The sequence below is a fragment of the Netta rufina genome (genome assembly GCF_964035555.1).
Source record: "Netta rufina genome assembly, chromosome: 7".
Taxonomy (NCBI): Eukaryota; Metazoa; Chordata; class Aves; order Anseriformes; family Anatidae; genus Netta; species Netta rufina.
This window is the reverse complement of record NC_140130.1, coordinates 37,199,191-37,223,458: the sequence shown is the minus strand read 5'-3', so window position 1 is coordinate 37,223,458 and position 24,268 is coordinate 37,199,191. Positions and strand designations below refer to the sequence as shown.

At 53.6% G+C, this 24,268-nt stretch overlaps 1 protein-coding gene across 1 annotated transcript; it reads right to left on the bottom strand.

The window, feature by feature from the left end:
* Positions 1–5,959: 5,959 nt before the first annotated feature.
* On the bottom strand, positions 5,960–21,311 carry PWWP2B (PWWP domain containing 2B). The gene is made up of 3 exons (XM_084290082.1): positions 21,141–21,311; positions 16,289–17,936; positions 5,960–6,434 (listed from the first exon to the last, which is right to left on the bottom strand). The coding sequence occupies exons 1-2, from the start codon at positions 21,308–21,310 to the stop codon at positions 16,307–16,309; spliced, it is 1,800 nt and encodes a 599-aa protein (XP_084146208.1). The 5' UTR covers position 21,311; the 3' UTR covers positions 5,960–6,434; positions 16,289–16,306.
* Between the last annotated feature and the right edge of the window lie 2,957 nt (positions 21,312–24,268).

Genomic DNA, 24,268 nt, shown 5'->3' with positions numbered 1-24,268 from the left:
TCGAGGCTGCAGCCGAGCCAGCAGGATATATAAACACAAAACACAACTATTGCTGAAGTGCAGTGAATTCAGCCATAAAGATAGTTGTATTTTTTTCCCCGAGGGAGTGGTAGAAAACCCCACAAGAACAAGACCGGTGCCAGGAGCGACTAAACCAAACTAACAAGGACAAATGCGGTGCTGCCCTACCAGGCTAGCCCTGACTGGAGCTCTGGTGCTGATTTTCACCAAGGCCTGACCCCAGGGGCTCGTTCCGCACTTCCAGCAGCCCCCTCAGCACCAGCCCCCCCCAGCTGGGGTTGCTTTGTCCCCCCAGCAGCTCGGGCAGCCTGGCCCCACACCAGCGGCGGCGAAGGGCACGTCTCAGAGGCCTGGGCGCATCCCCGGGGCCGCCATGTGCAGGCAAGCGGCCTGCTGGCTGAGCCCCCTCCAGACGTGAGGGTGAAGGACGGCAGCACCGGCACTGCCTGCAGCCCCTGCCCTGCCGGTGGGTCCCTCCTTGGGGAGCGCAGCAGCCCTGGAGCTGGGGCCTCCCTGGCCCCACAGCACCCTCCTGCTCCAGCTGCCCACGGGCAGCAGCCAGCACAGTCCGCAGAACACCTCACCTGCCTGCAGCCCTCTGAACCCTCTGATGCGCTAAGCAAGCACTAGGGCAGTGTTTGAGAATTGTGGGCGAGATACCAACAAAAGCCTAATTTCACAAAAAAAGATCGCAGCCACACTCTGCCTTTCACCCTCTGAGGTACCCACGCCCATGGCGCTGCCGGGACGAGGCCCTGTACCATGGAGATGCAGGGTGAGGAGGAAGGTGACATTTATCCAAGCACCAAAAGCGGAATCACAACCACCCAGCTGGGGCGTGATGGGCAAAGCTGGGTGGCTGTGATTCTGCTTTGTTTAAGAAGTGGGGAGGAAGTTTTCTCTTAGTGAGAAAAAGTGAGGAGAAATGCTCAGAAACGAGGACCTTAAGGAATGCTGCACAAATCAACTGTGCAAAATCCTCTTCCTGAAAGCGGTCTCATCAGGTCTGTCATGAATGACAAAGGCAGAGCTGTTTGCGAAACAGATTTTCACCCCATTCACTTTAAAATTTCTTTTCCCCTATTCAATACTACATCACAAAAAAGCTGGATTTCACAGTCAGACTATGCAAAATGCTTACTCCAGGTCACCAAACAGCCCAAGGAATTGAGCAGTTTATGCTACAGAAAGGGCTGGCATGGTTTTTTCCCGTAGGCAGCCTGGTTCCCAGCCCCACAGCCGGGCGCACGCAGCCGGACAGCAGCACGGCCCCGTCCGCAGGGCGCTCTGTGATGGCTGCAGCCGCCCTGCTGCCCAGGCCTTGGGCCGGGCGCTCGGCTGCCCTGGTGGCAGCGGGGCCAGGCTCTCGGTGCCCCCGGTCACGGCCTGGCAGGGAGATGCCTGAACAGAGCTCCTGCCGCCTCCCTTGCGGCCCTGTGCTCGCCAGCCATCGCCAGCCCGCAGCCTCCCAGCCGGAGCCGGCAGCAGGGCAGGGCAGGGCAAGGTGCAAGGCACAAAGGCCTCACCACATCGAACTGGCAGTAAGCCAGCCACGAGCCAGGCAGGCAACCGGCTGAGTCCCATCTACAGCTTAGGATCCCCAGCGGAACTGAAAACACATGGCTTTTTACTCTGTAAGCTGCTGTGACGGCTTTGTTGGAATATACAAGTTACCTACGTAGTGCCCCATGACATGCTACAACTCGGACATGAGCTCAGCCAAATTCCCTTCCCGTCAGCTAACCCAGCCACAGGGCACCCTGCTGCCGGGCACTGCCACCCCAAAGCACGGCCGCAGGTACGGGGACACGAGGCACAGGGTGTCCAGCAGTGGGTTCGAGTGGGTGACAGACCCATTCAGTTCCAGTTCCTTGCCAAAGGAGGTAGCACGACCCTAGGTAATTAAGCAGGCCAGCTGCTGGGGAGACCAAGGCAGAATGCACAGATGCACGCTGCCATTTTCTAAACCAGCACTCCCTTCCCAAATCAGCATCTCTGCAGTCCCCGGCCCTCACCTGCTGATTTTCTGAGTCACCCTACAGCTCACAAAGCACCAGAAGCTATTAGGTCAGGCCACCTACTAGGCCTATTAGAAGTAACTGTGTGTAAGCCAGAGAAGCTAGGGTAAAAAATTTGGTAGAAAATGCTGGTTTTGAACAGAAAATAACCAAACTCACTCTCCAGTTCTACAAAACATGAAGCTTCCCCTTGACAAGGTGTGAATCCTACCAGGCAGGGCAAGCTGAGAGTGAGCCTTCTATACCAAGGGCGTCAAGGAAACTCTCAAGACCTGAAAAACTTCTCAAGATGCATTAGACATGAGGCTAAATAAAAGGAACGTAGATTATGCACATATAGCTGCGATCTACAGATTCAGAATATTAGCAGAACCCCTTATTCCAAAAAAAAATAAATACTGGTAAGTTTAGTGTTTGTTCAAGTCAGAATAAAATATTAGGAAAAAAAAAAAAAAGAAAAGAAAAACAAGCTTAAATCTGCAGGGCTCACATTTAGGAAATCAGCTGTTCGAGCTGAAGCACAGCTGTAGTGTTCAGGAGGAAACCTCCAAAACCACAGTGTGGAGCACAGGAGACTATAAAAAGCCTTTAGTGTAACAAGAACTGAGATGGACCGAAAAAGGCCCACCATTTCCTCGAGCCACGTCCAAGTTCTAGAAGTGCACGAAGGGAAGCCTCAGGAATTGCACAGAAGTTGAACGTCACAGAGCACAGGAACTGGGCAGTGGTGTTCAAAGGGCAGCACAAAACCAATTTGCACACAATACGAAGGACAGCTTGCTACCCTGGAAGAATTTCCACTTAGCTTTTAGCCTAATGGAGCTTTTACTTTGGTGGAATAAAAGACTTGAATAAACCATTTGAAACTTTGTGTTATTAAAAATGACAATTAGAAACTTCTACAGTAACTTTTTAAAATCAGATAAGAAATGAAATGTCAGTGTGCTCCTGGCTTATGCTTCTACATTTGCTGAGAAATTCTTGTCATTTATCTGCATAATGGCCAAGGCAAAGGAGGCAATTTGCTGCTGGATTTCCACTTTAAGCCTTGCCAAAACTGAAGAATAATCTTTTCAGTGAGGCAAAGCGAGCCAGCCTCTTCAATTCCCATACGCAGGTCCGAAGTTGTGCCTTTTATTGGGATATTGTCTACGGCTGGTGTGTAAACCCTCTTGTAGAACTGAGCCGCTGATTAAGAGCAGTATGCTAACATTCAGTCCGCTCACATGCCCCCTAAGCACTATTTTCTTTGTCTTTATTGAAAATCTCTGCAGCAGTTCTTAGCAAAGTGATCAACAACCTGGTGACTCACCTGCAGTGCTGGTTCACTCATCTGCTCCATCCTTTAAGCTGGCGTTAACACAGACACGTGTCAGGTGTCAGGCCACCTGGCTGTCCCCAGGGTAAAAAGGAAAGAAAAAAAAGGGCCACCAGATGCAACCTCCCAGTCCCCCGGGGACAATGGCCCCAGCGCCTCCCCTTCCCCCCGGCAGGAAAGGGCACCAAACCAGTTCTGTCCCTGCTGCTGGCAAAGGACCAGTGAGGGCTCAAACCAACCTTTTTCCTTTACCTCTCCGCTTGCACGCAGTACCAGGTAGTGAAGTGTTTGCTCTCCAAAGGGCCCAGCGATCTCAGGAATGTTACACGCTCAGGTACAAGGAGGCTGCTGCCCTCTGCGAGACGTGAAGCCTGCCCTGGTGACGGGGCAGCAGCAGGACGCAGTGAGCTTTAGGGGAAGAGTGGGAGGGTTTCTGGCCTGTGACACCGGGCACTCCCCCACCAGCCCTGTGGGGCACAGCTGCTGCCCTGAGCCCCCTCGTTTGGCAGTGATAACCACAGCTGCAGCACAGGACGGGCAGTTTCCACTGAGTAACACCTGGCAGAGGTTACATGCACCAGAGGTCTCACCACAGAGCCCAACGATCACAGAGAACCTCCATTGGGCCGTCCCCTCTGAAATTACCCTACCCTGAGGACTACAGCCAGCAACAGGGAAGGGACACGGCTTGATCTTACCTTCCCGACCTGCCTCCTGTCGCTTGCAGCACTGACACGAGCTAGAGAAAAACACTGGCACCAGGCACAACAACTTGTAACTCTCGTACCCAGCAGAGACTCCAACACCCAGCCTGTCCGTGAGACTGAGTGCCATCTGCTCGCCTTCTCATGGAAGCAGCAAGTACTCACCTGCTGATCCTGGCCATGCCAGCCACTGAGCAGCCTTCCTGCTCAGGAAGAGGGGCAGCAGCAGCCCATCACCAGGGAACAGACAGGCACTTTTCGTGGAGCACGGGGCTTTGCTTATTTTCATTTTGACCTTCTTTTTAATGAACAGAAGGCCACTTGTAACTCCCTTCAGCTAACTGCTGCAACATCACAGCCAAAAAGCTCCGCGACGTTTTGGCAGGGGCTTTGTACAAGGAAGAGCTCTGTGAGTATAAAATACAGAAACTACCTCACACAGCCATCAGTTAACCCTAAGACTAGCTCAAGAAGATGCTAGGAAAACAAACAAACAAACAAACAAAAAAACACACACACACAAAAAAACACACGGAATTTCTGAAGACAGACAGACAGGAGCTGAGAAAGGCAAAGCTGTTTTCTCCATGAGCACGAGCACTCACTGCACAAGAGCATCTCTGCCAAAGCAGACTGCTTTGGGGATGGGCACAGCGGATGCCCAGGTAAACAACTACTTCACAAAGGCTTTACACAAGGTGCAGGAACACATCCCTTCTCTATACACTGCAGTCTTTTTACATCTATTTTTGGAAAACAGGAAAATTATTTGTTTGCAGGGATGGCCAAAATTCATCTTGGGAGACAGATGTCCTCTTTTAGTAATGCACTTCAGTTTGCATGGTTTTTTTTGGTGTTTGTGTGTGTTTTTTTTTACTAGTCTTCCAACTGTTTTAAAGCAAACAACTTTGACTGGCTGTGTGCTCTTATTGAGACTGAGAAAAAGGTGGTTTGTTTTTCTGGTGTTTACCTTTTCTTGTTAAACTTTGTTGTTGTTACACAGAAAAGGGAAGTTCTGACCTCTCTTGCTGATGTTCAGAAGACCGCATCATGAACAAGCATGAGTCAGGAAATACGAGCTTCTGTGTTCTTTGAATTCAACAATAGTTAATCAGTGTTTGCTGCAACAGATTAAGAACAAACAGGAAGCGGAATCTGTGCAATGCTCCTTTAGCTTGAAGTTAATCTTCCAGCACATGCAGATGACATTTTACCTACCAGGGGCAATTCTGAACTCTTCTCCCCAGCACTGCAAGCAATAGATTATCGTGAATTCTGACACTGGGGGAATCTAGAGGAAAGTGAGACTACTGCCAGAGAAATCCAAAGAAATTAAGTGATACTTTTCAAAAATGTGAAGAAATTGAGTGATTGTTTCAAAAGCTTGGCCACAGTTCACTTTAGTTTGTAAACAATTTCTATTCTAAGTTAGACACACAGAAGCAATAAGCTGCTTTCTTTGTTTGTTTGTTTTTGTTTTTTCTTTAAAGACTGACCGTCATTTCTGGTAATATGTGAGGATGAGGATTCCTTCTATCCAGCAGCATGTGTTCAAGAGGCCTTTATTTCCACTCAGTGACTAGATGTTGTAGACACAAGAGTTCATTCTCCACTCGGTGCCATCAGGCTAACCACCCACCTCTGCACACACAGCACAAGCAAATCAAGGCTGTCCTGCCTGCTGTTTCAGGTGACTTTAGAAAGCACACATTTAGGACACACAACCACCCAAGTTACCAGCTGGCTGCTTGTTCGTGTACTTCAAAACGCTGATTCTCTCAGCTCTGCAATAAACAACATTAGAAAGCTTCAATATATGCAATGACAGCCACATTGTTCCGTGTTGCACATTTTCCAAGTTTTAATAGACACAAAAGTGAGTCCATTGTACTTAAGACACTACAATGATTCCATTCTATTGCATGTCCTGCTCCAATTACATTTCTCAGAATACAGTATTGAGTAAAAGTTTGGTAGCTTTAAAATTAACAAGTTTGTGAAATCTGTAAGTAAAATAAAGCAGCAGCAATAATTTTGGGGGTTTTATCAAGAATAGCTAACTTTTAGGTAATAAATACATTCCAAGTTGTGGTTTTTGCTGTTCTCCTACTTCATTGCCGTATGACTTGTCAAATTCTCATCTTAGGTTAAGGGATCCTTAAGACTTTCCTGCCAGCCTCACGCCAGAAGAGCCGCCTAGCTCCACGTCCCGGTGCCTGTCACCTTTCACGATGGTAAGCAGAGCAATCTGACAAGGAAACCCGTCCTCCTGTCTGCACGTGGCAACCTCCAGATTCTCCTGGGGAGCAAGTCAGGATGTTTACAGACTTCGTGACACTCTAGGAGAACAGCTGTGCTCTTATCTTCTGTTACCTTGAAGAAAGTGAAAGAGGGAGAGGTTACTGCAGGCGCACAGAGCCGAGCGCAGCGGCGAGGCATGCTCCGGCTAAGCGGAGCCTGGCACGCTGCTGCTGCCACGGCAGGACAGCGCCTACGGCTTGGGAAGAAACTCGTCACGTTAGCAGAGCTAAAGAAAAAGTGGGCATTTTCTCCAAGGGAGACGTGATATGAGTTTCAGTATAATAAAGGTCTTTGCTCTCTGCCTTGAAGACCTTTTAGTCTCTACAGGTGGGTACCGTAGGCTAATCTGCCCCAAGTCCCTCTATAGAGTGCCACGTGAGGAGCATCTGCTCAGTCCTGCCTCCGCTTTTCAAACTCAATCTATAAAATAGGATTATTTCCCTCCCGAGAGCAAGCCTTACAGAAGCTTTTCTAAGTACCTGCAGCTGCTCAAGACATGGACTGCTGCCCAAACCATGCTCCAGGTGAAGAGGCACAGCAGCCAAACCTTGCACCTGACTCCAGCGGTGAGACGTCCCTGCTGCCCCTCGCATGCCCTCACTCCCCATGGGGCTCCACAGGACAGCAGAGCCACGGCAGCACCACACAGCAGGACGATGCCGCGGCTCCCCTGCCACCCGGCCACCCAGAGGGGCTGGAACCAAGCACACAGGACCGCATCTGGGCGGTCTTTGGGAAGCAACGGCAAGGGAGATGCTCTTTCTGAATTCAGAAATGCAAAACAACACACTCCAACAGAAAGCTACCAAAAGGCAATGAAGTTTACTTCACGCTTGGCACGTGGCACTCTGGTCATTTGGCCTTCCCACTGACCACCAGCCACTGAGAGCCAGGGCAGGTGACAGGCTTCCAAAAACATCTGCTGGAGGGGGGTGCGCCTGCCACAGGAAAAAGCTTCCCGTGAGAGAAGTCCCCGTCTGCACCCTGCTGCACGGTGCCTTACACACAGCCCTGCACGCCGCGGGTACCGGCAGCGGCCCCGCGAGTCAGATCAGGAGGGGAAGTCCAAAGGCAGCACCCGGCTGTCCTCCAGGACAGGAGATGCACGGAACAGCTCAGTGATAGACGTGAGAGGTGGCACCGGGATCGACACCTGTACTTCTCAATCGCAGAAGCATCGCTGCACCATGCTTCAAATGCAGTTCAGTTTGACACAGTTCAGAAGTCTGAGGAGTCCCAACACGTGTCGATGTCAAATCAACTGCACGGGCTGAGTCAAAACCAAAGGACACGGAAGGCTAAAATCTGTGCTCCTAACAAGCAGGATCAATGCCAGGAAGCAAAAGATCAAACACTCTTAAAAGCCCCTCACAGAGCCTTGTGATTTGAAGTTCAGAACCCGATTAAACCAAGAATGCCACCAGCAGACAGCAAGACGGTCACGTTTCCAGCACTGCTGAACATGCACCAACACCTCTGCAGCCTGGGACCGAAGTGACACCAACCTGCAGCCCCAGCACCCAGAACCATTTTCAGTATTGCCTACACATTTAAGAGCACCACGAACACCTGTCCTAACAGCTGTATTTTAGAGGACTGCGATCCTTAAATCCACAAACTCAGTGTTCAGCAGAATTATCCTGCTCTGAAGAGACTGGGATGTGTCCAGGCCCTAGTACCCACAGATAACAGAGTATAAACGCATACTTACCTTTGCAAGGTAAGCTATCCACTGGCCTTCTAAGATTTTTAAGAGCACACAACTAACTCATGTGCACATTTATTATCTTCCAAAAACTTTTAGAGAGATCTCAGGACTTAGTAGGATATTCCTCAAGTGCTTTTTGTAAAAAGCTGACCCTTCAGAGACAGACTTTGCCTGAGCAGAACATCCACACTCCACTGGGCAGGAGGCAGCAAGCCCCCAGGCCAGTCTCTCCCTGTGCTGACACCAGCAGTATCTGGAGGAGAGAAGCCCGGTGCCAAGCAGCCCCCAGAGGCTCAGCTCCCCAGCAGCTGATTTATCTTTTTAATTCAAATTGATTTTATTCAAAATTGAATTGAGGCTAATGCATCCCAACTGTGCCTGCGTGTGGGGACCCTGACCACAGCTCTGCCGGCAGCCCTGCTCGGCAGGCTCAGCACCTCCCGTCACCAAGCACAAGCACCCTGCAGCCTGCCCCCGCACGGGGACACCCCGATCCCCCACCCCCGGGAAGCACAGCGTGCTGGGCACCGCACCGCGAGAGCTGCTGGCCTCGGGGAACGCCGTGCCCAAGTCCCACGGGATGGAGCCGAGGTGCTCCCCCCGCAGAGGGCCCTGCCCAGCAGCACAGCCCCGGCCGTCCCGCAGAGCCTCCCTCGTGGCAGCAGGGCAAAGAGGCCCGGTGCTTGCCGCAGCCTCGCAGCCCTGCCTCCCGAAACACCGCGGGCACCAGGGCTCGGCTGGCTCCAGCGGGCCGGCAGGCGGCTGCTCCAGGACCAAACCCACCGCCCAGCACCTCTGCAAGGAGCCAGCATCAGGTTTAGGGCTTTCTGCTTTTAGGAAGGGCTGCCTTCCGCGTGAAGAAGGAGCTGGGATTATTGGCCTGAATCAAAGCAAAGCAAGTCATCACTCATAAAGGAAATTAAACCAGTAATTTTGCTGCAATTCATTTCTTCAACTGCAGACAGCACACAGGAAATGTGTTTTTATAAAGAAAACAAGTTTGTTTGATCCTACAACAGCAAAAATCCAATGCAGATCAAACAGGACCTGGTACGTTGGTTAAAAGCATTAATTCCTTTAGAAATTAATCAACTTAATGAAAAAAAGCCTTCATTAAAAAATACCCTGCTCTTCCCTTCCAGAGACACACGTACCGGCAGCCAAGGAGATGATGGTATAACTAATGCAAGGCAGCCAGCAGACTCGATGTGGGAAAGGCTTCGGCACAAGGTGCTGGGGACAATTTATGGCCCTCTGGTGAGACAAGGCACGAGACCTGGGGCCATGCACGGAGCTGGGGCAGGGCTCACACCGTGCCTGCAGGGACCCGAGCACCCCGGGCTCTCTGCTGCCCGCGGGCACCAGGGCCCAGCCCCGAGGGCAGGCACAGCCCTCACCCTCCCGGGCTGCAGGACGCCCCCTTTGTGCACAGCGGGACCCCGCGCCGCCCCTGCCCCGGGGAGCGAGGAGCTTTGCAGCTGGCTGCGGGGTAGGGGCTGGGGGTGGAGGGACTGCAGGGGTGAGGAGGACAAGCTCGCAAGGAACTCGGGCATCAGACACATCTCTGGCATCACTGCCTCAGATGTACGCAACCTCAGGATGCGCAGGAGCCCATAAACCAGCTAATGCAAAGCCCACATGTTCTCTAACGGCATGTACAGAACGGAACAGATCCATCAAGCAGACTAAAACCAATAAACCAGGCACCAACTCATCCTCGTCTAGCCTGCAGGATACAGGCATGCCGCTTCTACGGCATTTTTAGGGAGAACTTCAGAGAAACCGTTCCTCAGCCCACGCACTGCTCCCTTTCACACCGATCCTGATCTCAGCGCTGGGTACTTCCAGGAAAAAAAACACAACAAACACCAACAGAAACATGGATCAAGGCTGAAAAACAACGTTGCACATTTTTCAACATTTAAAAGCTTCCACATCTGTGTAACTACAGCAGGCACAGGATGAACTCCTCCTTGCCCGGAGCGGCAGGAAGGCCACCTCTGCAAGGGCTTTATCCCCGCTGCCCACCCCCAGAGCCAGCAAGCCTCGGGCCCAGGGTCCCAGCCAGCCTCGCTGTGCTCACTGCAAGAGGGAAGCCCCGCTGCAGCTCTGAGTTCCAGCCAAAGTAAATAAATGGCACTCAGGAAAGGCTCCAGACATGTCCCTTTTACTTCTCCCGGGAAGCTGCGCTATCGGTGGGCTCTCTAAGAGTCGAGTCCCCAGGCTCCTCACCCAGATGCAGCTCTGCTGCACGGACAGGGTCTCCCTGCCTCCCAGAGCTGGGGACGGGGCTCTGCAGGCCCTGCCTTCCCCATGTGCTCTGCTGGAGGTGCCGGCTGCCCCGTGCAGCAGCTGGGTGCGGAGCAGCCGGGCAGGAGGGCACCCAGCCCCCTGCACAGCTCACCGGCTGCCTGGCCCGCACACTCTGCTGCTGCAACAAGTGGCCGCCTGCAGCTTCAGCCGGGCACGGATGTCCCTGCAGCACGGGGGAACAGCTTGTTGTTCTCCCAGGGAGAGCTGCTAAGCCCTCGGGTTTATACAAAGCTCCTTTGGCAGCTGAAGTTACAGCTCACGTAAGCAGATCGCATTCCTGGGCATCCGCGCAGCCTGCGTGCAGTTACAAATAGCTCGATGTATGGCCCGCTGGCATTTCCAAAAAACGGGCCTGCAGGAGTGGAGGGAAGGGGCCAGCAGATACCACGAGCAGGAGAAGCAGCACGGGCCGAGAGGTCTCCAAAGGCAGCGGCCACGAGCGTACAGAGCCCTGAGGAGCACAGAGCCAGTGGTACAGCGCCAGGCGAGCAGCTCCAGGCACCCGGCGCCGGGTGCACGAGGGCGCAGCGCGGGCTGCTCCGGACTTGTTCTCCTGCCCTGCGTTGCTGTGCGCAGACGCTGACTGCGAGCTGCTTGAAGGAAGGCCGAGAAACAGTAATTACGTCGGATGCTTGCTTTGAGTTGACTGAGCCATTTAGAAACCTGGCCAAGAAAAATTTCAGGCATTCATCTTCTGGGCTGAAATATTTCACATGACCAGGTGGGTGGTTTAAAGCTCCGGCTATCGCAGCAATCGCCACAGCTCCACACCAAACGACATAACCTCTGTGCCCCTGGCAGAGCAGCCAGGAAGGGGTGAAAGGAAAAAGGGAATGATTTATGTTGCTTCATAAACTGCTGGCAAGCAGATCTGGCTGCATGCACATACAAAGCCCCGAACATCTTTGAAGGTGAAGTCATAACCCAGCGTTCCAGACCCTGCATTAGAGCTTGCTATATATAGCAGGCGGGCAGCAGGCGCTGATTTCTGCCGCACGGCGCAGCACTGCGCCTCGCTTGATGAATGGCTGAACGCACAGATACCGAGGGTCTATTAAGCTAATAGCAGTAAAATTAAAACCTTCAAGAAGCCGGTATTTTAAAGTTTAATGGTTTCACAGCCACAGCCTGGGGGGAAGGGAGGGGGGAGAATAAAGGATTTTCCAGCCTGAAAAAGCAAACGAAGATACGCGCTGTAAAGCTGTTTCCAACAGAGGCACGTACCAAATTCGACAGGCGATTTTTGTGAAGAGCTTTATAACAAGGAAGGGAGGGCCGGAGAGCAAGCCCCCCGCGGCAGCCCAGTGCCCCAGCCCCTGTTGGACTTCCTGGGGGGCAGCCGGGGGGGCACAGCTCAGCTCTCCTGCCCTGCTCCTCCTCCGCCTGCAGGGCAGCGTGCCACAGCTCCCCAGCCACCACGCTCAGTGCCTTGCTACGGCAGCGGGGCTGCTTGTAAAGCCAGAAAGGAGCTGGGGCTCGTGCATCACTGCGCGGGACGACTGAAGAGCCACCAGGAGCTCAAGGAACTGGACGATTACGCAGCTGCAAGTTTAAATATGGAGGTATCATCAAAGTGAAAAAGAGAAAAAAAAGCATCATGAAAGGGAACAGGAAGCAAACAACAGCCCAGGAGGCAGCACAGGAGGCGTTCCTGCTCTCGGAGAGCACCAGGTACAGGGCACACGGCCAGGCTGGAGCACCAAAGCACACCTGGACAGGCTCCTGGCGCTGGTCCTGCAGCCGGGCCTGCTGAGGAGCATGCCCCGGGCACCCAGCAGGCAGCACCGCCCCGTCTCAGGAGGCTTCTCTGACAGCTGCCCCTCCAGAGACAAGTGCCGCAGCCCAGACGGGTTAGGGAAGGGCCCAGCCATGTCCAGAGACGGCATCACAGCGACACGGGGCAGGGTGCTGCGAGAGCCAGGGGAGGTGCGAGACCGCCCGCAGCACCATTTGGGAGGAACGGCATCGCCGTGGCTCAGGGAGGCCCCCCAGGCACCACGAGGCCACCTCAGCTGCTGCAGGAGGCTTCGCACCCGCTCCCTGCTCAGCCACACGCCAGCACCACGCCTCTGCTCAGCCTCTGCTCCACACCATCGGGCAACCCCCGTCCCACGAAGCGTCAGGAAAACTCTTCCAGAGAAGAGATCACACACACCAGCAGCACTCCGGGCAGTGTGTTGGGGCCTCGAGGTGCATCTGTCCACAGCCTCCCCCGAAAGGCCGGGATCTGGAGGCAGCACATGCCCCGTTCCCCTCCTGAGGAGGAGGCTGCCCTGGGGAGGTGCCCGTGGGACGGGGCAGCAGGGGAAGCACACACCAGCATGGCCGGGTCCCGGCTGGACGCTGGCACACTGAGCACGGCCTTGTCACCCCAGCTGGTTGTACCCGAGCCACCCCAAACCCAGAGCCCGCAGCAGGGCTGCGAGGTGCGAGGCTTGCCAGGAGCAGCCCAGCTCCCAGCACTGACAGCAGGCAGGGGCTCAGCCACGTTCAGCCACCAGCCGAAGGTGTCTCTGCAGCACCGGCAGCGCCAGGCCCGGGGCAGCCGTGCACAGGGGCTCTGTACAGGAGACACGAGGCAGAAGCTACAGGGCAGCATGACGACGTGCTCAGGGGGCATTTTTCTGCTGGCTGTACTCCAAACACACATTGTGTCTTCTGAATGTGACTTTGACAGGCTGCTGCTCTGCCTGCTGATCTCCTGGAAACCTTGTTTTACCAGCCAGCTAGCGAGAGGCTTTCAATAAAGCACGCTGAATAATAAAAACAGAATAATAAAACACAAAATGATCACACCAGCTTTTCCAACCCCAAACAAATGTTGTTTGTAAAATCCAGTCCCTTCCAGGTCCATAGGCATTGACAGATGTACCTGGATTGTTTGGTCATTTTCCCTGTGGTTACCCCACGCACTCTGCAGAGCAGCACCCTGTGTCGGAGGACAGAAGATGCACAAGGTGCCAGCAGCCACAAAGCTCTGCCATGCCCACGAGGACCAGGAGCAGCACTAGCACAGCACAGGTGCAGGACGCATCTCCTGCACTCCTGCTCCTCGTCTGCTCACAAGGACCGGCCCTTCTCACGCAGCTGCTGCTGAGGTGGCAGCACAGCAGATTTTACAGTGTCAAGGTGCAATAGTGCCAGCCAATGCCTGCTCTTGGGAACATTTAATTGTTGCTCAAATGTCCAATGTCCTAGTCCTGGGACTAAGAAATTGCAAACGTCAGCAAAAACTTAAGTTACGCCCTTCAGGGAAGAGCAGTCAATTAGCAGCCAGTAGGAACGTCTCAGTTCGACCCCAGAACACCCGAGGGAAGCAGCACCATCCAGTCCTCCCGACAGCACAGCACAGGTACAGGGCAAGGCCCCGAAACAATGAGCTGCCAGGCAGTGACGTACCGAGACACCGGGCTCGCTGGTCTAACAGGAAAACTGAGTAAACGTGACACATGCGGGAGGTGGGAAGTGGCTCTGTTCTGCTTTTCTAGTTTTCTTCTGAGTGCAGGCAGTTGTTTATCCAATTACCGTGTGATTTCCAGGCAGGCAGACCGGGCTGGCACTCAGACACGAACACAGCAGAAAACCCTGCTCAGCAAGCCCAGGAAGAAGGCCGAGGAAGCAGCAATACGTATGAAATGTACCTGGACAGCCGGGTGCACGGGGAGGTCTGGCTGCAGAGCACAGAGGGAAGGCAGGGTCTGGCCCAGCCCTGCCCATCCCACCGTTCCCTCACACATCACCTTCGTTCCCTCCCTTTTCAGACCTGTCCTATCCCTCCTGCTGTGCCTGCCGTAAGCCAGGTCTCCTCTGGAGCAAGTGCTTCCTTTCCTCCTCGGGGCCTCGCTTGTCACCTCTCACCCTGCATCTCCACTAGCACCACGTCGGCAGCGGTCCCGCTGGCAAGAAGGGGCAGTGTTTGCCTTAGACTAACGTCACCGGGAAGCATCCTCATTTCAACCTCCAGGCTGCGGCCAAAAGGAGCAAAAAAAGTCCCAAGGTTCCCACTCTGCACGGACTGACGGGCACAGCCAACCTGCTCTGAAGCATCAGGTGCTGCCTCACCCTGCCCCTTGTCCTCCCCAGCAGCCAGCAGTGGCACGGCAGCAGCAAAGCTCTACCCGGGCAGAAAGCTGCCAGCAGCAGCCACAACATCCCCCTGCTGACACGGCCCCACTGCGGGCAGAAACCCAGCGGGGTCAGCTCAGAGGACAAAGCTCTGCTGCTCCTTCCAGTCGCAGTTCAGGAAGGAGCCGTGGGTTGTGACCATTTTTCTTTGGCTGGCAAGGACAGCACATTCGGGGCATCGGGTTTATTTATACTCCTGATCTAGCTAATACGAATTTGGGCCCAGTCCAAACACTCTCAATAAAATAAAGCCTTTAGCTGGAGTTAAGCAGCATTTGAAGAGGCAGGATCAAGGATGAAGCTTAAATGCTGCTGCAGCCATACACTCGTACTTGCCCGAGCGCCCAGCTGTCCAGCCCCGTGAGCCCAGCAGAGGCACGTGCCACGCTCTCACTGCGTGCTCAGGCCAAGCTTGCTGGGATGGAATAACGCCATCGAAGCGAGTCCTTCATCCCTCTCAAGCAAACAGCGAAGCCCCACGGCAGAGGGTACAGAAAGTCCTTCCCCCCGACAGGATTCGGAGAGCAGTGGCCATCACAGCCCCACTGCCTGCTCCCATACAGAGCAGTGAATCAGCCGATGGCAGGAGCAGCTCTGGCGTGTGCACAGCCCTTCTGGCATGAGAGAGAAAACTTAGGGAAAAGCTTATGGCACAGCACGGTGAACTGATAAAAACCCTCCCCAGGACACTACATGAAGCTAGAGCTCTGACAACGAGACTCTTCCTAATTAGCTATGGTTTTCAGATAACAAGTTACTGCATTGCCTGGTTTAACAGTATCACAGATGAGACTTTATCTAGATACCAACAGCTGGAAGGCAACAAAACAATTCTGGACCTTTCTCAAGCTGATGGTATTTTCCCCGGGGACCTCACTGAGGGCAGCACAGTGTGCAGCATCAGCTAAGGTTACGCGTGGTGGCCCCATTCCCAGTCATAGCACGTCCTGCTTCTACAGGCACCACATTTCCACCCTGGGCAGTTTTTATTTTATTGACCAGGAGTCCCATCCCACTCTGTGCCTGCAACCAGTAACAGCAAACTACGGAGGCGTTAGAAGGAATCAGCTCCCACTTTCTGTCCTCACAGAGGCTGCAGGTGAGGACCAGAAGTGCTGCGTTTGATGATCCAGGCCAGTCCCCACCATTTCAGACAGGAGCCACACAACTGCTGCGAGCAGCATTCCCCCACAGAGGCAGCTTACAGGCTGTCATGCTGATCAGTCAGTTAAAGCCTCCCTCACAACTAAGCACCACGGGGGAGCAGTAAATGCAAGGGGGGCAAAGGGCCTCCACGAGCACGTAACTGTTGTGGTAACTGCTTGGTACCAGCACCCACATACGGCACGTGTCATCTCAACCCCAAGAAGTTCCAGTTCTTTGAACCAGGCAGTTCAAAACACGGCCTAGAGGCTGTCAGTCCTCCCACCACACGGGATTAGTCCTATCACAAGTGAATTATCATCGATACTCACCACATCCTAACTGCAAACAGCTCTAACACGTTGCTATAATACTACTACTGCTTCCTCACAGTGCCAATCGCTTCGTGCGCCCCCCCGAGCCCCGGGGCTCCCGTTCCCATGGCCCTCCCAAAGTTTTGGAGCTAACGGCTCTTATCACCTCTGAAATTGCCACCACCAACTCACACCCAGGCTTTAAAGTTTAATAACTGCCGACCTCATTTTTTAATGGAAAAATAAATGCAAACAGTGGAACGTTGGTTAAAAAACACAAGGAGGTTTTTTCCATGGGCAGCATTAGTCCAGCAAGCACTCACCTGATACTGGCGACAAAGTTATGTTTCAAACTGTGTTAAGAGATCTCTTATTTCTGGAGTCAGATGCTCTACTGCCTTCGCAGCTTCTGTGATAGCTTTCCGATACATCCCTTTCTTCTTGCGATTAAATCTCAGTTTGAAAAACTCAGAGAAAGGAGAGAGTTTTGAAACAGATAAGAACGAAGTCGTTGGAGAACCAAACCATGACACTTTCGCTTCTCGCCATGAAGGTTCCCCGTTTTCCTTCTGGCTAAGGTTTATGTCCAGAACACGTGCCGGCCACCACGGAAATCCATGAATTTTACCCCAAACAATGTCCCCCACTGCAACAGTTCTTCCATCCTCGGTGACGCATTTAGACACGCTCTGGGTATGCAGCCTAACTGTTAAGGGGGGCACAATTTTACGCTCATCTTTTGAAGATGAAGAGACAGACGCGTCATCACCAGGCAAAAAGTCACACATTTCTGGTGATGTTACTTCTGAACTAGAGGACTTGGATTCATCTAGACTGTCGTTACTACACACCGATAAACTAGAAGAGTCTGCTTTTCTTTTCCGGTAATTCATGAGGAAAGCCAGGTTATCGTGTCCATCTTTGCCCTGGGGAAACCTTTTGAAGTCATCGTCTTCTCCTGAACTCCCTGAAGAGATCTCAGCTAAGCCCCTGTCTGTGGATTCCTCGTTGTAAAAGGCGGCAGGGTTGGTCTCCCTGCTGTTCTGGAGGACGTTTATCTCATCAATAAGTTCTGCTTTATAAATTGAAACGCTCTGACCGTCATTGATGCGATGGGGCTTCAGCCTTATCTTTGGAGGTGGAACATCCGCGCTGGAATGCACCGGCCGCGTCAGCTTCAGCTTTGGAATGGAAGCAAGCTGGCTGCCTGCCGACTTGTCCGTTAAACATTTGGTTTCTTGACATCGCTCAGAGTCGGGGATCTCCTCTTGGTCCTCCTCTCCGTTCTGCGGTACTCGCTCCGGGCAGAACGGTTTGACTGAGCCGTGGACCCGGGAAGGGATTTTTACCACCTCGCCTTTTCCTTGCGGAGTACTGTAGGATATCTTTATGACCGGTGTTCGGTGCACTAGCTCCCCAGAAAATTTCTCGTCCTCTCTCTTTTCTCTCTTGTTCCTTTTCTCCGCGTAGTCGGAGTCACTGTGCTTTTTCTGCTCTTTGTCCTGACTGTTCAGCTTCCTCCTCGTTTTAGCGTTCTGCCTCGCCGTGTTTTCCTCCTCGGGGTTCAGGGTGTTTTTACACTTCTCACAGAGCACCTGCCTGGGCCGCAGCCTGATGGTGCTCATGATGAGCCTTCCCGGGTCTCTGTTCCGCGACAAACGCCTCCTCGTCCTCTTTATAGTCCGCGGCGGCGGCTGCGGCACCCACTGGTGGTACGTGTGCCGCAGCCACAGCGGGCGAGGAAAGGGAGCTCCCTCGAAGTAGGGCGGGTAGGGAGGGATGCTGCCGGGCGGGGGCAGGAGCGGGGGCACTTGCTCATCCCCGCTGCCCCTGGGGGGCTTCCCAGCGCCGGGCTGCGGCTCCGTCTCGCCCCGCGCAGCGTCTCCGCCGTCGGCAACCCCGTTAGCGCAGGCGCTGGCAGGAGGCTCCTCTTGCTTCGGGAGGGAGGACGGAAGACAGAAGAGCCCAGACCTAAAAATGGGGCGAGAAGGGCAGGGAGGGAAAGAGACAAAGAGTCAGGGTGTTTGACAGATGCTTCTCGGGGCAGACTGTGACAAGCGTCCTAGCTCCTGAGAACACACGAAACTTCGACATGCTAATAGTGCAACTTTTCCTCCTTTAGGGCAGGGCAACCAATTCTGCTGCTGAAAGAAATCACAGCGTTTGAGAGTTCAGGAAAGGTGTCCTGCTGCTCTGCCAGACAAGGCGCAGAGATCAACGTCTCTTTCCACATACCGTTTACACAGAAAAGGAGTTTTGCTCTAAGAAGTTTTATCAGGCAAAGCAGTTTATTTTATCAGCAGGCCGGTAAAGCCACAGGGCAGCCTGTGATACAGATTGAGCAAGCCCCCTGGCAGCTATTAAAGCTCCTTTCTCCACGCTGCACTTGCGTGGCTGATTTTCAGCTTCTCCTTCAAAACCCAACAGCTTGGTTTTGTGGCACATCCCACACCCTCACGCCCCAGGTTCACCAGTACACAGTCCTGTTCTCCCCAGGTATTCTGCACACCTGACCAGTTGTTAAAATAAGAAACATGCTGCTGCTTCAGAAGAGCAGGATTAAGCGTGATGCTGCACTCACTGCTGCTCAGTGCCCGGTTCCATTACGGGCTGTCCAAGCCCAGGCACCATATCCTGCCCAGACCCTGCCATAAGCAAATCCTCCAAAACACCAGGGCTCATAACCACGCTTTGTGTCTCCGGGCTTCTGCACAGGAACGTATGGTCTTAGCCTGACGATCAGAAACGCTGTGCTAGTGCAGCACTTCACCACACACCTGCCCCGAAACAGCCCCCAAACGGGCAGTGCTCACTGGCTGGGCCTTGCAGAGACCCTCAGCGAGCTGCCCCAGCACCTCCCGTGACTGGAACGCTGATGGACGAGCCACGGCCACGGAGCAGAGACAGCTTTAGCTCCGGCTGCCACGATCCCCACCGACCCTCCCGTCATTTCCGTGTAATTCCCAGAAGGACCCCTCCTCAAACAACAGGGGGATCGCCTGGAGACTGGCAACCACTGCCCAGAGAAGAGGAGTTTAAGGCATCCCCTGATCACACATCCTGACCTTAAAAATCAGCGTTACTGGGTTGCAGAGCAGGAGGGGCCTCCTCCCTCCACCCAGGTGCTGGGGCTGACAGCACCTTTCCCAGCCCTGGCCTCGGGCTGCATCACTTTGCTGCAGAAAGATGCTAAAATACCTAAAATACCACCTGCCCTCACCAGGCACGGACGAGAACACCTCTCCTTCCCAGAAGCATCAGCAGAGAGCAGTTACCGATGGCCACATACCAACCTCATTCCTGTGAAGACTCTGAAGTTTAAGGCTAGGCTTACATCAATTAAACAGAGGCATTAATCTGATCCTGGCACCAAGTCACTGCTCTTCTCCAGCTGAAACAAAAAGGTTAGGCGAGTCACCTGCACCCTGACACGAGAAGCCCCTTCCCATTACTTGAAGAGTAAGACAGCAGGAGCACGGACTGACCAACAGGCGGGGAGCTCCACGTTGGATTGCCAGAGAGTCGAGGGGACTGAACTGCTGAAATGGCAAGGTTTGGAAGATAATTTTGTTGTAAGATTTTTTCTCTTTTAAAACAGAGACAATCGAGAACGTAGGTATCTTTCAGATGACAACCAAGCAAGCACACTTTGTGCAGCCAAAGATATCAGCACAGTCCATAAAACAACTGGGAGCGGTCCCACTGCCGAAGCTCTGGCTATAAATTTTGGTTATTTCGTGCAACAAATCTGTCCAATTCAGCTGCACCAGGGAACAGCACGAAAGGAACCCCCTCTGCTCAGCAGGTGGACACCAGCCCGGCCTCCCCTGCTCCTGAGCCCTGCTGGGGCCCGCTGCCCGCAGGCTGCCCCAGCTCCCTCCCCACGACCCGGTGCCCGGTGGGGGCACGGCACAGGGGGCAGCTGCGGTGCTGAGGGACGGCAACTTTCTGTGAAGGACACGGGGGGCTGGCAGCAGGCTGCCCCCAGCCCCTCTTGGTCAGGCAGCTCCAGGCTCACATAGAGCCGAGGGGAGGAGAGGCAGCAGCCTGGTGTCCCCCGCCACCTGCAGCTCATCTGGGCGGCACACGGGGGTCCCGCAGCCCTGCGGGAAGCTGCCCCAGCCCAGCTGGCACCGGAGGCCAGGCCAGCAGCTCCTCTCGCGGCAGGGTGGGTGCCTGTGCTCGGAAGGGGGCCTTGCTGTGAGCCCCCAGCTCCGTGCCGTGGCCAGCAGCCTGCTCCCAGCGGCCGCATGTCACCGCTGCCCAGTGCCGGCCTCCGGCCCCTTTTGTTCGTGCTGGAGGCAGCTCTGAGGGCTGAAGCAGCCCTGAGACACCCTACCCCTGCCAGCCTCCTGCCAGCCTCCCTGCCACCCGGGCTGCTTTCAGTCCCTGTGCCCGGCAGTGCCCGTCCCGTGGCCATGAGGTGCCCGGGGAGGTGCGAGGCTTCCCCAGCCCGGCTGTGGGGCCAGGCCCTGTGGTCCTGTCCCCTCGTGTCCCAGCCTGATGCTGCCTCCCGTACGGGCACAGCTCTGCAGGAGGATTTCCCCTCGCTGCTCCTCCGCCTCCTGCACACCGAGAAGTGCCCGGTCTGGCACGCTTTGCTTTCCAACAGCGGTGTGCTTTTACCTGAAGGAGAGCCACTCGTTCCAGCAGCCTTCCCCACAGCCCCCTGCCTTTTGTTCAGCTCTGGATGCAGCTCGCGTGCTTCTGATACCTGTTTGCAGTCACTGTCGGTTCTGCTCACCAGGAGCCATCCAACTGAGACCATGATGCGAGGGCTCTCGTGTGAGGGGCAGAGCAGCGCAGGGCGCTCACACAGGCACCGAGCTGGCGCTGGGCGAGCCCTCAGCCCGCCCGTGACCCCCACCCCAGGGCAGGCGGCTCACGGATTACAGATTACAGATTACAGATTACAGATTACAGATTACGGATTACGTTACCTCAACCCGGCCTCCCCGTGGAAGGGAAGGCGCTGCCCTCAGACCTATACTGGTGCATAATTATAAAAAAAACAACTCACTACGGGTTGAGCTACCCCAGGATCGCCGCGCCTCGCTACCGGCACGGCCAGCGCGGGGAGGCGGCGCTGAGGGGAGCCCTGAGGGGAGCGCTGAGGGGAGCCCTGAGGGGAGCCGTGCCCCCCCCCCACCCCGCACCCCCCCCGCCGCCCCGTACTTGCTGTCGCAGTCGATGAGCACCCCTGCGAAGCGGCGCTGCCCGCAGCTGAGGCTGACCAGCAGCGTGTCGCCCAGCGCCTGCTCCACGCGCACCGCCAGCCACGCGCCCACCCGCGGCGCCCCCGCCCGCTCCGCCTCGGCCGCCGCCTCCGCCTCCGCCTCCGCCATGCTGCCGGGCCCAGCGCCGCGCCGCAAGATGGCGTCACCGCGCCCCGCGTCACGGGGGCGGGCAGGGGAGGGACGGGAGGGGCCGCGCGCACGTGCGGGGGCGGGGCCGGGGCGGGGGGCGGGGCTCTGCCCCCCTCAGGGGGCTGTGAGGGGCCTCAGGGCGGCGCCACAGGGGCGCTGTGAGGAGACACAGTGCGGGGACTGTTAGAGCGCGTTTGTCATCGTTAGAGGCTACAAGTTGCTAAACGCAGTCAGGAATACGGAGATCTTTGTCATTCCCATCTTCTGAAGGAAATACTTCATGCTTCTGCAACTCCAGGCTCTCAGAACTTCCTACTGGAAAGCACACTCTTAGTCTGCAGTCCCAGGGAACCCGCTAGAAGCTCTCCTGTGGAGGCCGTAAAGCGATGCTGGCGTAGTTGTGCTAGCTTGGTCTGCAGGTCTGCAACCTTGGATTTAAAAATAAACAAACAGAGAATGGGCACATAGTCACATGGAGTTACAAACAGCTCTCCGTTCACCAGAACCCCCACCTCCCCCTAATGAAAACCAGCCCTCGCTGTTCCTGCTGCACACAGCAGTGCTGCCACTTCCCCTGGGGAATCCTGTTTCTGGAGGAACTGTGACAGCAATGAGGAGATAGGGCTCCTCCGCCAGTCAGGGCTGTCAAGACTCCTCAATGCGTATTTGGAAACCAAAGGGCAGATTCCCCATGGAAATAGGCAGGGCAACCAAGCCACCCTGAGCTGCAACCACATCCACCCGGAGCTGTGCCCCCAGCGCGAGCACACAGCCCCCGGAGTGCTCGGGGCCCACGGTTCGGGACATGTGGAGCCCCTGAGAAGTCCCCTCCTAAATGTCACGTTGTCATCCCCGGCTCCTGCACCTCCACCTTGAGGAATGAGCTCCATGTTGGGAGCGCAGGGTTTGCGTTTGGCTGTGCGTGGCGTTACGCAGCAGGGTAATTTTAGAACAGTGTCATGATTTCCTGGCACAGGGACAGACTTGGCGCACTGCGTGGAGCTTGTTTGCCCTGTTATGTATAGTATGGGGAATGTGCCTCATGTGCACTACATCACTGGTTTTGAGGCCAAAAGATGCTTTGAATAACATCAGGATTTCCTTTTTTTCTAAAAATGCGGGTGCTATAAATTGGTGCAAACACTGTAAAAATGAGGCTATGAAATCCACAGCCTTTACCCTGTCAGTTTACACTGACTTGCACATTTCCAGTTTTTCTACCTAGTGACTGCTAGGACACCTCAGGACATGGAACCCATACTCAAAGGTTCAGGTGCAGCTGGCTGACAGCAGGCACAAGTTTCTACTACCATGTGAGGAGCTGTGAAGGAACTGCCTTTTCATGGACTGCTGCTCCTCTTTGCAGTAAGAAACAATTTTGGAGTTGTTCTGTATTCCCTGTGCATTATAAAAAGTGTTTATTACTAACACTAGTCTTTACTAGGGAAAGGCATTGCCAAATGTAGTACAGGTGATATCCCTACAACATTAATGAATTCGATTTCTTGCTTGATTAGAATGCAGGATAAGTACACAACGTACTGTCACATTCGGAAGAAATGTATCAAACGTGTGCTTGCTCTGCCTTCAGTAAACTTATTTCTAAGACAGCTTCCTTTTTTGAATCTGACCAAATTATCATTTCAGCAGGTTCCGTGGAGGTAGGCAGAACAGAAAGGCGAAAAGAAAGCAAAATGGGAAGCCCTACCGCTGGCTAGTTGGTCTCTGTCGAGTAAATGCCATTTAAATCCTGCAGAAGCTCAGTCACTATCCAGTGACCTCATGCAAATGTGAATCAAACCAGTTTAGGCTCTCGAGGCAAAACTGATTTTGAGTGCAGTGACCTGATTATGCACAGAAATCAAACTACGTGCAAAGCACTAACTCATTTTATTGAAAAATGTATTTTGACTAGCCACACAGTTTGGAAAGCTGAAGTAATACTTTCAGTCAAAACAAAATAATCCCTAAAAATGTTGCAATAAACAAATAAATGTTACACCTGCACTAACACAGCTCTCAGTTTTTCTTCCTTAGCAGGCAGGTATAGATTTACGAGTCCTCTTTCCAATTGTAAATGGATAATTTTGAATTTCAACTTTCTGCTGCATTAACCACTTGCATAGAACAGCTTGCACAGGACATGACAAAAACCATCATTCTTGTCTAGCGAGCTTCATATCAACCTTTGGCCATCTCTTACGCTTTTTGTGATTTCTGTCTTCTATCTTAGAATTCTGGCTTTACTTTTGAAAGACTCAGAGTGCTACCAATGTGTAGACCTGTTCATATACTTACATGTTGTGTGCATGTACACACAAACAACTTTAACATAAAAATAAATGTTCCATTTTTGATGATTTTAGTTTTAAAATATTTGGTACCTGAGATGATTAATTACCTGAGATTAACTTGTGAAATTAATGAAATGACAAATTTACAATGGTTAATAAGCCCACAGCACTACTGCCTTTACTGCAGTTCCCCCCAAAAGAGAAGATGCTCACCACTTCCAAGTCCTGCTTTTCCTCTGGGGGCATTGCTCTTAATTTTTCTCTTGCTTTCACCATCTGCGTGTGCCATTTGAGGCCTTGTTCCATTTTCTTTTCTCTGGGGGATCTAAGTAAACATGATGGAAGTATTATTTCAGTTCCTTTATAATCACCGAGCCTTCCATTTCTGGTTTCAAGTATTTAACGCATTTCCTCCAAAAGTATTTGCACGATGGGAAGCAAAATGAATGAAATCTTGTGGCCTTGCCTTCGCTAATACGCACGTGTGCCCCATGTGGTGCTCTTACACTACTGTATCTTACAATACTGGGACCTTATTTTAATCTAACCCTTGCCTTGTTCAGTCCATAAGCTCAGTGGTACTCCGGGAAGAGGTCAGGGTGTGGGAGCAGCACAGGCTGCTTTTGGTGGGTCCTTTGCAGAA

Bases quoted from the DNA above. Each gene is read 5' to 3' on its own strand.
- PWWP2B (XM_084290082.1), bottom strand. From the start codon at position 21,310: ATGGCGGAGGCGGAGGCGGAGGCGGCGGCCGAGGCGGAGCGGGCGGGG. The intron at 17,937-21,140 runs GTACGGGGCGGC...CCCCATTTTTAG, and splicing joins CTCATCGACTGCGACAGCAA to GTCTGGGCTCTTCTGTCTTC.